The sequence below is a fragment of the Salvelinus sp. IW2-2015 genome, linkage group LG3 (genome assembly GCF_002910315.2).
Source record: "Salvelinus sp. IW2-2015 linkage group LG3, ASM291031v2, whole genome shotgun sequence".
NCBI classification, from domain to species: Eukaryota; Metazoa; Chordata; class Actinopteri; order Salmoniformes; family Salmonidae; genus Salvelinus; species Salvelinus sp. IW2-2015.
Genome location: NC_036840.1, coordinates 30355520 through 30373918, shown reverse-complemented (window position 1 = coordinate 30373918; position 18399 = coordinate 30355520). Strand labels below are relative to the sequence as shown.

The 18399-nt window shown below is 43.5% G+C and overlaps 1 protein-coding gene across 1 annotated transcript; it reads left to right on the top strand.

The window, feature by feature from the left end:
* The first annotated feature begins 37 nt into the window (after nucleotides 1–37).
* Nucleotides 38–17637, top strand: LOC111954359 (phospholipase A-2-activating protein). The gene is made up of 14 exons (XM_023974036.1): nucleotides 38–269; nucleotides 766–959; nucleotides 1095–1195; nucleotides 1360–1480; nucleotides 1576–1743; nucleotides 3449–3584; nucleotides 6774–6943; nucleotides 7275–7426; nucleotides 11129–11348; nucleotides 12767–12832; nucleotides 12957–13028; nucleotides 13209–13316; nucleotides 13554–13721; nucleotides 16917–17637. The coding sequence occupies exons 1-14, from the start codon at nucleotides 121–123 to the stop codon at nucleotides 17489–17491; spliced, it is 2400 nt and encodes a 799-aa protein (XP_023829804.1). The 5' UTR covers nucleotides 38–120; the 3' UTR covers nucleotides 17492–17637.
* Nucleotides 17638–18399: the final 762 nt, after the last annotated feature.

Genomic DNA, 18399 nt, shown 5'->3' with positions numbered 1-18399 from the left:
TGCAATCTGAGGTCAAGGTTCGTTTTGCATTGCTACTTCCGCCTCACTTGCCGGCCGCTTCTTGTTGTCAAGAAACGTCACTTCTCAGCTCAGAAATTTAATTGTGATATTGGGGATAAAATGGCATCACCTAACTCATATAAACTAAGCTGCTCTATACCTGGTCATGAAATGGATGTGCGAGGTCTTTCAGCTGCTTTTTTCCCTGACGGAGCCTTTGTGTCTGTTTCCCGAGACCGAACCGGACGAGTCTGGGTACCAAACTCAAGGTACCGCGAGCTAGCTTAGCTCAACAGACAATAATGTGGTTCTCACCATTTTAATGTCGTAAAGATAATCAGTTAGGAACCCTAGCCACACACATCGATGCCTCTCTCAATTCACCATAAGRATTATGTAAAGGCAAACCAACAAGTCGCTGCTATTGCAACGACGCTAGCTAGCAAAATTAGCGTTGTCATTCTCTAAGCAAGTATTATGCCGTGTTTTTTCCACATCGGATAGTCCCCCATTCATAACACGCCYACTGTAGGTGACACAAGGTTTCTAAAACTTGGAAGGACGAGATTTATCGCTCGACCTTATGGCTATTGTTAGCTAGCTAGTTAGCTAACGTTTCCTTTATAGCTAGCAACGCTTTTCTATAGRTAACGTTAGTTAATCATTAGAAATAGCCAGAGCCTGTTCAGAATTTGACACCGCCCTGTTCTGCGTTTTAAATGTAATACAATTTAATTTCATATAACATGTTTTGTGTCTCTTCAGCCCAGACAGGGGGTTCACAGAAATGCATTGCATGACAGGTCATCAAAATTTTGTATCCTGTGTATGCATCATCGCTCCAAGTGACACATATCCTCGGGGACTCATAGCCACTGGTGGAAATGACCACAACATATGTGTTTTCACACTGGACCAACCGCAACCATTGTTCACCCTCAAGGGACACAAAAATACAGGTAGAGTTGATACAGTTGTTGCATTATTGTGCAACACCTAATTGAACGTGATTACTTTACTTCAAATACCAACTTGGTCTGATGACACTTTCGTTGTGAATAGCTAGAAACTATCCATGATATYTATGTCCACAGTGTGCACTCTGTCCTCTGGAAAGTTTGGAACCCTACTGAGTGGRTCATGGGACACCACAGCAAAAGTCTGGCTCAACGAGAAGTGCATGATGACCTTACAGGTAAAGTGTATGAGACATGTTCAGTAGGGCTCAATTTAGCAAAAACGTTTTGCGACATAAAACGAAAATCTGTGTTCTTAATGAATAAGTTTCGCAACATTTTCTCTGTACTGAACACAACCCAGGTGAGTGAATATGGCTAGATGTGCTCTTTTGTATTCCAGGGGCACACAGCAGCAGTGTGGGCAGTGGTCATATTACCTGAACAAGGCCTCATGCTGTCAGGATCAGCTGACAAGACCATCAAGCTGTGGAAGGCTGGGCGTTGTGAGAAGACATTTACAGGTGAGAGATTAATGCACCCACAAACCACCGTTCCCTCCATAAATATTGTGGCAGTACTGAGGCCAGACATCACTGAATGCGTTCGTCTGTCCCAGGTCACGAGGACTGTGTCAGAGGGCTAGCGGTGGTCAGCGACCTGGAGTTCTTCTCCTGCAGCAACGACGCCAGTATCAGGAGATGGCTGGTGACTGGGGAATGTGTGCAGGTATACTACAGCCATACCAACTACATCTACAGCCTGGCCGTCTTCCCCAATGGACAAGGTACAGTATGGACGCCTGATACCAGACAATCTACCTGTGCCCTGTTTGTAGAACCACTATGCCCTAGGAAAGTTTGACAGTCTGTTTGTGGAACCACTATGCCCTAGGAAAGTGTGACAGTCTGTTTGTAGAACCACTATGCCCTAGGAAAGTGTGACAGTCTGTTTGTAGAACCACTATGCCCTAGGAAAGTGTGACAGTCTGTTTGTGGAACCACACGTCCTGGTAATTAGTCTGGCCCTGCGGCCTGGTGAATGTTGACCTGTTTAAAGGTCTTACTCACATTGGCTACAGAGAGCGTGATCACACAGTCGTCCGGAACAGCTGATGCTCTCATACATGCTTCAGTGTTGCTTGCCTATAAGCGAGCATAGAAGTAATTTAGCTCGTCTGGTAGGCTCGTGCCACTGGGCAGCTCGCGGCTATGCTTCCCTTTGTAGTCTGTAATAGTTTGCAAGCCCTGCCACATCCGACGAGCGTCTGAGCCGGTGTAGTACGATTCAATCTTAGTCCTGTATTGACGCTTTGCCTGTTTGATGGTTCGTCTGAGGGCATATTGGGATTTCTTATAAGTGTCCGGGTTAGAGTTCCACTCCTTGAAAGCGGCAGCTCTACCCTTTAACTCAGTGTGGATGTTGCCTGTAATCCATGGCTTCTGGTTGGGGTATGTACTTACGGTCACCTTTGGGACGATGTCATCGATGTACTTATTGATGAAGCCAGTGACTCATGTGGTGTACTGCCATCAGGAGAATCCTGGAACATATTCCAGTCTGTGCCAGCAAAACAGTCCTGTAGCTTAGCATCTGCGCCATCTGACCACTTCTTTATTGGCCGAGGCACTGGTGGTTCCTGCTTTAGTTTTTGCTTGTAAGCAGGAATCGGGAGGATATAATTATGGTCAGATTTGCCAAATGGAGGTCTAGGGTGAGCTTTGTATGCGTCTCTGTGTGTGGAGTGAAGGTGATATAGAGTTCATTTTTTCCCTCTGGTTGCACATTTTAATATGCTGATAAAAATGAGGTAAAAGGATTTAAGTTTCCCTGCATTAAAGTCCACGGCCACTAGGAGTGCCGCCTCTGGATGAGTGTTTTCCTGTTTGCTTATGGCCTTATACAGCTCATTGAGTGCAGATTTAGTGCCAGCACTCTTGGTAAATGGTGTGGTCTACAACTTATCATGAGATACTCTACCTCAGGTAGAGTCCCGCCAGCTGTATTTTATCCATGTTGTCATTCAGCCACGACTTGATGAAACAAGATATTACAGTTTTTAATGTCCCGTTGGCAGGATATTCGTGATCGTAGTTCGGCTATTTTGTTATCCAATTGTTATCCGATTGTACGTTGGCTAATAGGACTGATGGTAGAGGCAGATTACACACTCGCCGTCAGATCCTTACAAGGCACCCCAACCTACGTCCCCGATATCTCCATCTCTTTCTCATGTGAATGACAGGGATGTCATAAGAGACGGTGTCAGAAACATTATGTACAAAATAAGTTACAAATGACGCAAAAGAACACACACAATAACACAATTGGTTGAGAGKCCGTAAATGGCAGCCATCTCCCCCGGCACCATTATGTTTTCATAGTAGAAAAGATAACTCCTGCACACACGATATTGCCTCTGCACATTTACTTTGTTGAAGTTTCCGTCAGACATTTTTCAAGACAATCTGTTGGTGCTCTCCTCCCCTCAGATTTTGTGAGCACAGGAGAGGACCGGACCTTGAGGATATGGAAGCAGGGCGAGTGCCAACAGACCATCCGTCTCCCAGCCCAGTCAGTGTGGTGCTGCTGTATCCTGCCCAACGGGGATATAGCTGTGGGAGCCAGGTAAACCCCAAACCCCACTGTTAATCCACTGTCCAACCATTTCTATCTCACTGTCAAAGGATATGAGACATAGCAGTATAATACATGAAAACCATTGCATCACCTCTTATCAGAGATAGATATACAGTACCAGTCAAAAGTTTGGACACACCTACTCATTCCATGGTTTTTCTTTATTTGTACTATTTTCTACTTTGTAGAACAGTGGTGAAGACATCAAAACTACGAAATAACACGTGGAATCATGTAGTAACCAAAAAAGTGTTAAACAAATATTTATATTTAAGTATCTTCAAAGTAGCCGCCCTGTGCCTTGATGACAGCTTTGCACACTCTTGGCATTCTCTCAACCAGCTTCATGAGGTAGTCACCTGGAATTCATTTCAATTACCAGGTGTGTCTTGTTAAAAGTTCATTTGTGGAATTTCTTTCCTTAATGCATTTGAGCCAATCAGTTGTGTTGTGACAAGGTAGTGGTGGTATACAGAAGATAGCCCTATTTTGTAAAAGACCAAGTCTATATTATGGCAAGAACAGCTCATATAAGCAAAGAGAAATGACAGTCCATCATTACTTTAAGACAGGAAGGTCAGTCAATATGGAAAATTCAAGTGCAGTCACAAAAACCATCAAGCGCTATGATGAAACTGGCTCTCATGAGGACCGCCGCAGGAAAGGAAGACCCTGAGTTACCTCTGCGACAGAGGATAAGTTCATTKGAGTTATTAGCTTCAGAAATTGCAGCCCAAATAAATGCTTCAGAGTTCAACAGATACATCTCAACATCAACTGTTCAGAGGAGGCTGCGTGAATCAGGCCTTCATGATCGAATTGCTGCAAAGAAACCACTACGGACACCAATAATAAGAAGAGACTTGCTTGGGCCAAGAAACACAAGCAATGGACATTAGACCAGTGGAAATCTGTCCTTTGGTCTGGAATCCAAATTTTTTGTGTCTTTGTGAGACGCAGTGTAGCTGAACGAATTATCACAGCATGTGTAGTTCCCACCGTGAAGCATGGAGGAGGTGGTGTGGGGGTGCTTGGCTGGTGACACTGATTTATTTAGAATTCAAGGCACACTTAGCCAGCATGGCTACCACAGCATTCTGCAGCAATACGCCATCCCATCTGGTTTGCGCTTCGTGGGACTATCATTTGTTTTTCAACAGGACAATGACCCAACACACCTCCAGGCTGTGTAAGGGTTATTTGACCAAGAAGGAGAGTGATGGAGTGCTGCATCAGATGGCCTGGCCTCCGCAATCCCCCAACCTCAACCCAATTGAGATGGTTTGGGATGAGTTGGACCGCAGAGTGAAGGAAAAGCAGCCAACCAGTGCTCAGCATATGTGGGAGCTCCTTCAAGACTGTTGAAAAAGCATTCCAGGTGAAGCTGGTTGAGAGAATGCCAAGAGTGTGAAAAGCTGTCATCAAAGCAAACGGTGGCTACTTTGAAGAATCCAAAATATATTTAGATTTGTTGAAAACTTTTTTGGTTACAACATGATTCCATATTTGTTATTTCATAGTTTTCATGTCTTCACTATTATTCTACAATGTAGAAATTAGTAAAAAAGAAAGACCCTTGAATGAGTAGGTGTCAACTTTTGACTGGTACTGTATATAATTATATACACACACACACATACAGTATATACACATACAGTATATACAGTGCATTTGGAAAGTATTCAGACCCCTTGACTTTTTCCACGTTTTGTTGCGTTACAGCCTTATTCTAAAATTGATTAAATAAAACATTTTCCTCATCAATCTACACACAATACCCCATAATGACATAACAAAAACAGGGTTTCAGAAATACCTTATTTACATAAGTATTCAGACCATTTGCTATGAGACTCAGAATTAAGCTCTGGTGCATCCTGTTTCCATTGATCATCCTTGAGCTGTTTCTATATCTTGATTGGAGTCCACCTGTGGTAAATTTAAATTAATTCGACATGATTTGGAAAGGCACACACCTGTCTATATAAGGTCCCTTCTTAAATGGAAGAAGTTTGGAACCACCAAGACTCTTCCTAGAGCTGGCTGCCCGGCCAAACTGAGAAATCAGGGGAGAAGGGCCTTGGTCAGGGAGGTGATCAAGAATTCGATGGTCACTCTGACAGAGCTCCAGAGTTCCTCTGTGGAGATGGGAGACCTTCCAGAAGGACAACCATCTTTGCAGCACTCTACCAATCAGGCCTTTATGGTAGAGTGGCCAGCCAGAAGCCACTTCTCAGTAAAAGGCACACGACAGCCCGCTTGGAGTTTGCCAAAAGGCACCTAAAGGACTCTGACCATGAGAAACAAGATTCTCTTTTCTGATGAAACCAAGATTGAACTCTTTGGCCTGAATGCCAAGCATCACGTCTGGAGGAAACCTGGAACCATCCCTACGGTTGAAGCATGGTGATGGCAGTATTATGTTTTGTGGATGTTTTTCAGCGGCAGGGACTAGAAGAGACTCGTCAGAATCGAACTAAAGATGAACTGCGCAAAGTACAGAGATCCTTGATGAAAACCTGCTCCAGGTTCACATCCCAACAGGASAACGACCCTAAGCACACKGCCAAGATGATGCATGAGTGGCTTCGGGACAAATCTCAATGTCCTTGAGTGGCCCAGCCAGAGTACGGACTTGAACCCAATCTAAAATCTCTGGAGAGACCTGAAAATAGCTGTGCAACAACGCTCCCCATCCAACCTGACAGCTTGAGAGTATCTGCAGAGAAGAATGGGAGAAACTCCCCAAATACAGGTGTACCAAGCTTGTAGCGTCATACCCAAGAAGACTCGAGGCTGTAATCACTGCCAAAGGTGTTTCAACAAAGTACTGAGTAAAGGGTCTGAATACATATGTCAATGTGATATTTCCGTTTTTTTATATATACAAATTACCCAATATTTTTAAAAACTTGTTTTTGCTTTGTCATTATGGGGTATTGTGTGTAGATTGATGAGGGGGGGGGGYACTATTGAATCCATTTTAGAATAAGGCTGTAACATTACAAAATGTGGAAAAGTCWAGGGGTCTGAATACTTTCTGAATTCACTGTATATTATTATTAATTAGTCAGTGAGTAGTTCACAGTAAATTAAGAGAAACAGTTAGATGGAGAGAGCAATGTTGCTGCTATTACCTTGCTTTTGTGTCACCGATTTGTGTTATTTGCCTCACAGTGACGGCCTCATCAGAGTGTTCACTGAGATGGAAGACCGCATGGCCAGCCCTCAGGACCTCCAAGCTTTCGAGGATGAGCTCTCCAAGACCACCATCGACCCCAAGACCGGGGACCTGGGGGACATCAAGATGGAGGATCTTCCAGGAAGGGATCACCTTGATGAGCCTGGTAATTATATTACGTACATATTCCATTATATTAATCCATTTCATTACACTACATATGTATTGATATCTATATATTCAATTAACAGAAAACTATTAGGACATTACATGCCCAACATCACTGTTTGGCTGTTATTGTTTTTTGCATCTACAGCCCCTGATCACTGACATCTTTCATGAATGATAAACGTATTTTACCAATCACCAATCTTTAGTAGAACCTGAAACTATAAACCACAGAAGCACATGAAATGTGGAGTAATTCAGAAACCCCCCTTGTTGTATTGGAGTGTGTAAAGTATGCACACTCATTAAGATGTGTGTCTGTCTCCCAGGGAATCGGGACGGACAGACGCGGCTGATCAAAGAGGGCCAGAAGGTGGAGGCGTACCAGTGGAGCGTGGCCGACAGCCGCTGGATGAAGATAGGAGATGTGGTGGGAGGGTCCAACCAGCAGACRTCCAAGAAAGTCAACTATGAGGGGAAGGTGCGGTCACAAAATTGTCAGCCGGTGATTGTCAAGCAAATAACTGTCGGTCTCACGGTAATTGACCGTTAATTAACATGAACACATTTAGCATATCCTGGCTTCCCCATTGATGCAGACATTTGGAACATCTACATTTTAAAAAGTGTAATAAATCAATTTATTTTAGACAGGTCTAAAGAAGCATGACATGAAGAAATTGTAGTCTTTCAGAAGAACAGAATAGCATACTGTGAGTTGTTCTTATGTTAGGTCCAGATCTGGCAATGCCAAATGGCTGTGGGCTACGCAAGTTCATTTAGGAGACGATATTTGCATTCAATTCCATGGCATTTGTTTATATTATTTTATAGTATGAAGAATACAATTGAACAAAGTTTAATAAAATAGAAAGGATATTTTCTCAACGATTTGAGGGAGTGCAAACATGCAGCTATTCTGTGTTGAGTGGTTAACAAAGAAATAGGTACTCCTATATGCTTTATTTAGAGTTATTCATGTAACTTTAGTTGTTCTACAAACGTTGGGCATGATGCGACACTGATGATTTGAAAAAGTTTTTTTGAAAGTTATGAGTTCTTCTTTGTTTTTTGTGCAGGCTGTACACACTTCATCAGTCTCATTCAGAATTTGACAAGCACTTGATAATGACTCAAATTTCACGGCGGCATCCCCTTTGTGTGGCCATAATGCACCCTAAAAAAATCTGCACTTTTTGTGGCCGTTGTGCCCTAGGCCTGGAGTTCTGTGTTGTGCCCTTCTCCCTGAGTGCTGCGCGCTCCGAAGCACCTCGCACTCATATGGCTCTCCATCACATGATCAGGTCTTTCTCGCAGGCTACAAGTGAAGACAGACGCATCGGGGACGCAACTGCGCACGTCCTTATCCAATTCCGAGGTGCATATTGAAGATAATGGAAGAACTGTCCACTTTTACGTTTCGTCAGCCAACAAGATGAGTAGGGTTAGGGTTAGGCCTAACGAACAGCAAAAGCACTAACCTATGTAAATMTACTGTCCCCCATAGTACAGTCGTGGCCAAAAGTTTTGAGAATGACACAAATATACATTTTCACAAAGTCTGCTGCCTCAGTTTGTATGATGGCAATTTGCATATACTCCAGAATGTTATGAAGAGTGATCAGATGAATTGCAATTAATTGCAAAGTCCCTATTTGCCATGCAAATGAACTGAATCCCCCCAAAAAAACATTTCCACTGCATTTCAGCCCTGCCAACAAAATGAACAGCTGACATGTCAGTGATTCTCTCGATAACACAGGTGTGTGTGTTGACGAGGACAAGGCTGGAGATCACTCTGTCATGCTGATTGAGTTTGAATAACAGACTGGAAGCTTCAAAAGGAGGGTGTGCTTGGAATCATTGTTCTTCCTCTGTGAACCATGGTTACCTGCAAGGAAACACGTGCCGTCATCATTGCTTTGCACAAAAGGGCTTCACAGGCAAGAATATTGCTGCAGTAAGATTGCACCTAAATCACCCATTTTATCGGATCATCAAGAACTTCAAGGAGAGTGGTTAAATTGTTGTGAAGAAGGCTTCAGGGCGCCAAGAAAGTCCAGCAAGCGCCAGGACCGTCTCCTAAAGTTGATTCAGCTGCGGGATCGGGGCACCCCAGTACAGAGCTTGCTCAGGAATGGCAGAGCAGGTGTGAGTGCATCTGCACGCACAGTGAGGCGAATGAATAAAGAATGCTACACACACATCCTCCGAGAGTAATTCTCCCAACCATCCAGGAACAGTTTGGTGACGAACAATGCATTTTCCAGCATGATGGAGCACCTTGCCATAAGGCAAAAGTGATAACTAAGTGGCTCGGGAACAAAACATCAATATTTTGGGTCCATGGCAGGAAACTCCCCAGACCTTAATCCCATTGAGAACTTGTGGTCAATCCTCAAGAGGCAGGTGGACAAACAAAAACCCACAAATTCTGACAAACTCCAAGCATTGATTATGCAAGAATGGGCTGCCATCTGTCAGGATGTGGCCCAGAAGTTAATTGACAGCATGCCAGAGCGGATTGCAGAGGTCTTGGAAAAAGAAGGGTCAACAATGCAAATATTGACTCTTTGCATGAACTTCATGTAATTGACAGTAAAAGCCTTTGACACTTATGAAATGCTTGTAATTATACTTCAGTATTCCATAGTAACATCTGACAAAAAATATCTAAAGACACTTAAGCAGCAAACTTTGTGGAAATTAATATTTGTGTCATTCTCAAAACTTTTGGCCACGACTGTACATAAGTTGACATTCTATTCTGTGCAAGAAATAAATATTCAGAACAGTCTGAGACAGTTGTGAGATGTGATAGATCCAAAATGTAATACAACTACTAGCATCCTGAAAAATGTTTACGCAATGTGTCTAACGCAACAGATCAGAACGTTTAGCTTTACATTTTGATAAACTATTAGGTTATTTGTTCACATTTAAAAGCAKAGCAATGCGCACATGGCAATAGGCTAAAAGTGCGAATGTTCCATTAGCGTGAAAACACCATTATAAAAAGTGACCACAAATGCGATTATGCATGTAATGCTTTTATTATAAAGGTGCATTTRTATGGTGAAAATTATCTTCCCCAAACTTRAAACTCACGCGCTGCAAATGTATGCCAGTTAGGCTCTACAACCGTTGTAAAGCAGATGAATGTGCTTAARTTWWWWAAYTTATTTGGCCACTTTAGTTGTGATACTAACCTTATCAAAACATATAGGTCAGAAGGGCAAGGCTACATGAGGTGTGCGACTATGATTAGAAAAAGTCGCAAAAAAAGGCATTGTTTCTTGCCTTAAGCTGGGCTTCATAAGTGATAATATATCATTCACAAGTGATAGGCTAATATTGTCACCCATCAGAGTATTATTGATTTAATCTTGTCATTACATATACTAAATAAAATATTTGTTTTGATTTAGAATGTYCCTTTATCATGCACCTGTCTCAAAACAGGGGCAGCGGGAAAAAATACGTCACKTATYCACTTAAATAGCYAATGGAGGACSCTTTTTCCATGGTTCATTTTCATGACAGCCAGGTAGGCTATACTCCTGTTGTAAAGAGAAGCAATGTGRTTAATATTAGGAAAGTTGAGAAATAAATATAGTAGGCCTAGCCTATAGAAAGCTGATGGGATCCTCCTCTTTTTAATAGTGGCCATCACTCTGTTTTCTCACTCAATTGCGTGGCCAAAGAAATGTTGCGTTACATGAGCTTCTCATGAAGTGTTTGATTAGATTTTCAATCACATTTGCATTGATGTCAGCGTTATTAGAGGGACAATAGAGTGCTGAGTACCAGGCAGTTAAGCAAGTTTGATAGGCTACTAATGACCATCAGCAGCATTAGAGCTTGGAGAAGCCTAATTACTGTGACTAAACGGTCACTTGGAATTTGACTTCCTTCATGACTTGTGACCGCCGGAATGGCGGTAATAAGGTCACCGCAACAGCCATAGGTGCACCCCAACGTTAGGTCAATGATGATAACAATAGATGGACGGATAGAGAGAGACTTTGTCCTCAGAGGAAAATTTGTGTGCTGACTACAAGACAACTCTGGTGAACAGAGTACAGACGCAAGGCAAATTATTCACAACAAGTGCATTTGATCTTCACTGAGGCGAMCTGTCAGACAGTGAATCACTCAACCCATCTTCCGAATGATTTTCCAGGAGTACGACTTTGTCTTCACCATCGACATCAACGAGGGTGGCCCYTCCATGAAGCTGCCCTACAACGTGACGGACGACCCCTGGCTGACGGCTCACAACTTCCTGCAGAAGAACGAGCTCAGCCCCATGTTCCTGGACCAGGTGGCCAACTTCATCATCGAGAACACCAAAGGACACACCTTGGGAGCCGCCCCACCCAGCGCTGCCGACCCATTCACTGGTAAAGCCACTGGATCAACGAGCGCCACAGGCTACACTTAGGGCAATGTTTTCTTCTAAAGAAAACTTGCAGTGGACCAAGTTCCCATAATGTTTGAAATAGACCAGCCTAGCCCAGTAGTATCAATCCATTCACTGGTGAAGCCATTGAGCCATCTTCACTCTATAGCCTACACCTGGTGCAGCATATTTCTCTTCGAAGGGCAATTCCACTGTAACAGAGTGACTCAGAATTTTCACTTTAAAATGTATGTCAAACAAAAACCAGTGATTGCAAAGTTAAACAAACCACACAAGTCTTTGCACAAGAACGACTTTCTAAAAAGGTTCACTGAAAATTTCACAAACGCATTGACTTGAAGAACAGTGCAGACGCAAAGTCCGGTAACAGAATGACGGCACCAGCAGCACAAACCGTCATTCCGTCAACTGCACTCTTCTTCAAGTAAATGTGTTTTTGTAAAATGTTCTTTGGAAATTCTTAAGTCATCCTTGTGCAAAGAGTTGTATAGAATGTTTAAATTTGCAATCATTGTTTTTTTGTTTGACATACATTTTAAAGTGAAAAATCTCAGCATCAAATCAAGTTTATTTTATATAGCCCTTCGTACATCAGCTAATATCTCGAAGTGCTGTACAGAAACCCAGCCTAAAACCCCAAACAGCAAGCAATGCAGGTGTAGAAGCACGGTGGCTAGGAAAAACTCCCTAGAAAGGCCAAAACCTAGGAAGAAACCTAGAGAGGAACCAGCTATGAGGGGTGGCCAGTCGTCTTCTGGCTGTGCCGGGTGGAGATTATAAATAACTATGCCAAGATGTTCAAAATATTCATAAGTGACAAGCATGTCAAATAATAATCATGAATAATTTTCAGTTGGCTTTTCATAGCCGATCATTAAGAGTTGAAAATAGCAGTCTGGGACAGGTGGCGGTTCCATAACCGCAGGCAGAACAGTTGAAACTGGAATAGCAGCAAGGCCAGGTGGACTGGGGACAGCAAGGAGTCATCATGCCCGGTAGTCCTAACGTATGGTCCTAGGGCTCAGGTCCTCCGAGAGAGAGAAAGAAGAGAGAAGGAGAGAATTAGAGAGAGCCAAGATTTTCAAAATGTTCATAAATGACAAGCATGGTCAAATAATAATCAGGAATAAATGTCAGTTGGCTTTTCATAGCCGATCATTAAGAGTTGAAAACAGCAGGTCTGGGACAGGTAGGGGTTCCATAACCGCAGGCAGAACAGTTGAAACTGGAATAGCAGCAAGGCATCACTCTGTTACAGTGGAATTTCCCCTAACAAACATTGTGCAACGTCACCGTAAACAATTGGAATAGACGAGATCACAGCAAGTAAATACAAAATGTGTTTGGAATACCAGACTAACTGTATATTTACCCTGCTTTTGTCATGTTCACCATCAGGTTCAGGCCGATACATCCCTGTAGCTGCCGACAATAGAGCAGGTTTTGGGGCTGACCCCTTCACAGGTAAATAAAAACAATTGTCCTTTTCTTGTAGATTTCAGTTTGTTGAGAACATGCTGTTCTAATGCATTATATGGCATTTTCATTCTATGGCTATGCTAATACATTATTACGGCGCTTTCCCCAGGCACTGGGCGGTACATCCCAGGATCGGGGACTCCCACAGGGGCGCCGGTGGGCGTGGCAGACCCCTTCACAGGTAACAGTCACTATAGCAATGCCTCGGGTTCAATCAAAGGTTACATTGACACACAATCCTGTTTTTTTTATTGTCACTCATAATAAAAGACAACCCAACAACACTGCTAAAGCAGATGAAATCTCTAGTATTGTATTTTGTTTGTTTGAGGTGTAACATTTGCCTGTCTTCTCTTCCCAGGTGGGGGTGCCTACTCCTCAGCTGCCTCGAGGCAGACCTCCACCAACATCTACTTCCCCAAAACGGACGGGGTGACCTTCGAGCAGGCCAACGCCACACAGATAATGGGTAAGTGAGCACTGACCAAAACATGATCCCTTCATATTTTATTCCATATTTTCCTACTAGCAGAAATAATATGTCTATTTATTCAGCGTACAAAACTGATCAACCAGCACTGTGGCTGAACTGAAATAATGTGCATAGCTATATGAAAACCTCACTACAGAAAATACATACCGGATATTAGTGTCCTAACATACTCAATTGCCTCTCTCTATGTTAACGTTGCCCTTCCACCACCAGCCAAGCTGAGGGAGCTGAACGGTGGGGCCCCTGGGGAATACAGGCTGTCTGAGGAGGTGCTGGGGAGCCTGGAGAAGCTGCTGGTATCTGTATGTGACCCCTGTGCCTCAGAGCAGCCCACCACCGAGCAGATCAGCCTTCTCTGGAAGACCTCTCACTGGCCAGAAGGTAGGCTAACAAACATTATGGGTTTTGTATTTGTATTTATTAAGGATCCCCATTTAGTTACTGCCAAGGCAGCAGTTACTCTTCATATCAAAGTTTATTTGTCACGTGCGCTGATTACAGGTGTAGACCTTACAGTGAAATGCTTACTTACAGGCTCTAACCAATAGTGCAAAAAAAGGTATTAGGTGAACAATCGAGAACAATAAAGAAATAAAACAACAGTAAAAAGACAGGCTATATACAGCAGCGAGTCTACATACAGACACCGGTTAGTCAGGCTGATTGAGGTAGTATGTCCATGTAGATATGGTTAAAGTGACTATGCATATATGATGAACAGAGAGAAGCAGTAGCGTAAAAGAGGGGTTGGGGGGTGGCGGGACACAATGCAGATAGCCTGGTTAGCCAATGTGCGGGAGCACTGGTTGGTCGGCCCAATTGGGGTAGTTTGAACATGAATGTATAGTTAAAGTGACTATGCACATATGATAAACAGAGAGTAGCAGCAGGGTAAAAAGAGGGGTTGGGGGGAGGCACACAATGCAAATAGTCCAGGTAGCCATTTGATTACCTGTTCAGGAGTCTTATGGCTTAGGGGTAAAAACTGTTGAGAAGCCTTTTTGTCCTAGACTTGGCACTCTGGTACCGCTTGCCGTACAGTAGTAGAGAGAAAAGTCTATGGCTGGGGTCTTTGACCATTTTTAGGGCCTTCCTCTGACACTGCCTGGTGTAGAGGTCCTGGATGGCAGCTTAGCCCCAGTGATGTACTGGGCCGTACGCACTACCCTGTGTAGTGCCTTGCGGTCAGAGGCCGAGCAATTGCCGTACCAGGCAGTGATGCAACCAGTCAGGATGCTCTCAATGTTGCAACTGTAGAACCTTTTGAGGTTCTCAGGACCCATGCCAAATCTTTTTRGTTTCCTGAGGGGGGATAGGCTTTGTCGTGCATTCTTCACGACTGTCTTGGTGTGTTTGGACCATTCTAGTTTGTTGTTGATGTGCACACCCAGGAACTTGAAGCTCTCAACCTGCTCCACTACAGCCCCGTCTATGAGAATGGGGGTGTGCTCGGTCCACAATCATCTCCTTCGTCTTGGTTACGTTGAGGGATAGGTTGTTATTCTGGCACCACCCGGCCAGGTCTCTGACCTCCTCCCTATAGGCTGTCTCGTCATTGTCGGTGATCAGGCCTACCACTGTTGTGTCGTCTGCAAACTTAATGATGGTGTTGGAGTCGTGCCTGGCCATATAATGTAATGCCTGGGGTCCAGAAACATTAAGGCAATTATATGCAATTTTAAAATATTACATGACATTACATTTCATAACACTTTTCCCAACACGTTGTGTTCTCAGGCCACTACTCTATCACATATCTACAATACAAAATCCATGTGTGTGTAGAGTGCCTGTTCTACCTACATGTACATATTACCTCAATTACCTCGACACCAGTGCCCCCGCACATTGACTCTGTACCAGTACCCCCTGTATATAGCCTTGCTATTTTTATTTTACTGCTGCTGTTTAATTATTTGTTACTTTTATTTTCTATTTTTTACTTAACACATTTTTCTTAACTTCTTAAGGCATTGTTGGTTAAGTAAGCATTTCACTGTATTCGGCGCATGTGACAAATAACATTAGATTTGTTTTATCGTGTGTGTGTGTGTCTCTTCACAGTCCCCGCTGTTCCATAAGGTGTATTTTTATCTGTTTTTTAAAATCTGATTCTACTGCTTGCATCAGTCACCTGGTGTGGGATAGAGTTCAATGTAGTCATGGCTCTATGTAGTACTGTGCACCTCCCATAGTCTGTTCTGGACTTGGGGATAGTAAAGAGACCTTTGGTGGCATGTCTTGTGGGGTATGCATGGGTGTTCGAGCTGTTTGCTAGTAGTTTAAACCGGCACTTCGGTGCATTCAACATGTCAACACTTCTTAAAAAAACAAGAAGTGATGAAGTCAATCTCTCCTTCACTTTGAACCATGAGAGAGTGCTTCCCTGTTCTGAGCCAATTTGTAATTTTCAGAGGTGCCTCTTTGTGACACCTGACCACACGACTGAACAGTAGTCCAGGTGTGACAAAGCTATGGCCTGAAGGACCAGCGCTTTATTATAGACAGACTTCTCCCCGTCTTAGCTACTGTTGTATCAACATGTTTTGACCATGACAGTTTACAATCCAGGGTTACTTCAAGCAGTTTAGTCACCTCAAGTTGCTCAATTTCCACATCATTTATTATAAGATTTAGTTGAGGTTTAGGGTTTAGTGAATGATTGTGTCCCAAATACAATGCTTTTCGTTTTTGTAATATTTAGGAATAACTTATTCCTTGTCACCCATTCTGAAACTAACTGCAGATCTTTGTTAACTGATGCAGTGATATCACTCTCTGTAGGAGCTGACGTGTATCGTGTTGAGTCATCCGCATACATAGACACTCTGGCTTTAGTCAGTCAGTGGCATGTCATTAGTAAAGATTTTTWAAAGTAAGGGGCCTAAACAGCTGCCCTGGGAAATTCCTGATTCTACCTGGATTATGTTGTAGAAGCTTCCATTAAAGAACACCCTTTGTGTTCTGTTAGACAGGTAACTCTTTGTCCACAATAAAGCAGGAGGTGTAAAGCCATAACACATACGMTTTTTTTTTCATCAGCAGACTATGATCGATAATGTCAAAAGCCGCACTGAATTCTAACAAAACAGCTCCCAAAATCTTTTTATCATCAATTTCTCTCAGCCAATCATCAGTCATTTGTGTAAGTGCTGTGCTTGTTGAATGTCCTTCCCTATAAGCGTGCTGAAAGTCTGTTGTCAATTTGTTTACAGTAAAATAGCATTGTATCTGGTCAAACACTATTTTTTTCAAACGTTTCCAAAGGGTTGATAACAGGATGATTGGTGGGATATTTGAGCCTGTAAAGGGTGCTCTACTATTCTTGGGTAGCGGAATTACTTTTGCTTCTCCAAGCCTGAGGGCACAAATTGTTTTACTATAGCCTTGGGCAGGATTAAGGTTTATCTCACTAGACTGGAGTTCTGATAAGCATTTTATTGTTTGATTTCAGTTTCAGTGTTTGTGAGAACACGTGAAACTATTGCACATTCCAGTATTTAAACACATGGTGATGTCCCTTGTGAGCCTGCTATCACTTCATTGACATGTAATCTTCTCTCTCCTGTCCTACAGACATTGTCTTCCCCGTCCTGGACATCCTGCGGCTGGCGGTGCGCCATCCACAGGTCAACGAGAGCCTGTGCGGCGGCGACGCGGACGATGGCGTTGCGCTCTGCAACCACCTGCTGAGCCTGATGAAGCCGCAGGCCCGGCCAGCCAATCAAATGCTGGCGCTGCGGACACTCTGCAACTGCTTTAGTGGCTGGCGTGGCCGAGCCCTCTTATTGGCCCAACGGGAGGCTGTACTGTCGCACGCTGCCGACCTGTGCTCCGTGTGCAACAAAAACATTCACATCGCCCTGGCCACTCTCGTCCTCAACTACGCCGGCTCCCTCCACGGCCAGCCTGACCTGGAAGCCAAGGCCCAGTGTCTGTCGGTGGCCAGCGCGGCGCTGGAGTCTGTGCAGGACAAGGAGGCAGTGTTTAGGCTCCTAGTGGCCCTGGGGACCACAGTGGCCTCCGACCAGACGGCCCAGGATCTGGCCAAGTCCCTGGGGGTCATGTCACAGATCGCCAAGTATACCTCCGTCACCGACCCGGCCAAGGTTGGCGAGTGCTGCCAGCTGGTATTAAAAGAACTGCAGTGATCTGATCTCATTTCCTGTGTTTTAATCCGCACCAGTATCCCCTTTCCCCTTACATTATTACTAGTCTTTGTTCAAGTGTTTTATTGATTTCAGACTGGTGGACTGTTGGATTGCATGTGCTGCAATAAAAAGATGTACAAATTGAATATTTCATTCAGCCTTTATTAATGATGGAGTTGGTGAGAAAGTAGAATTTAAATAGAAATGGCTGTGTTTACACATGCAGGCCAATCCTGATCTTTTGACCAATCAGATCAGCTCTGAAAAAGATCTCATGTGAAAAGATCTGACGTGATTGGTCAATAGACCAATTAGTGGAAAACATATCCGAATTGGGCTGGGATCAGGCTAGTTTATCACCCATCTGCTACATTAACGGAGTTAGACACGGTTGAATTATTKGATTAATACTGAAAGGTCATTGATCTTAAAGGAATAGTTCACTGAAATTACAAAATGACACATTTGGTTTTCTTACCCTGTCCATAGACTGCTTACAGGGAAAGGAAAGCAATATGGAATTTGGGTGAACTATCCCTTTAAGTTTAGAAAGTCATGTAACATCAAGCAAAAGCAAGTTTTCACCTGGCATCGTGATCCGAGACTCAGAAATGCATCAATAGCAGATCAGATCACAGGTGAAAGCATGCAATGAACGTCCACTCTGCAACAATGAAGTAAGTGGCATGTTGTCCCCGGTGCCACCCTCTTGGTGAACTATTTACCCAGCACCTCAGTTCCTCATGGTAAATACTGTAACTGTAAACAGTGGAATCTCAACTATGACGCTGCATGGGATAGCAGCTGGTCTTAACTTTATTTTGTGCATAATGTTTCTGCCATCATTTCCTATGACTGGAAACCGCTTCTGGACATCAGAACAGCGATCACTACCCTCTATTTGGACG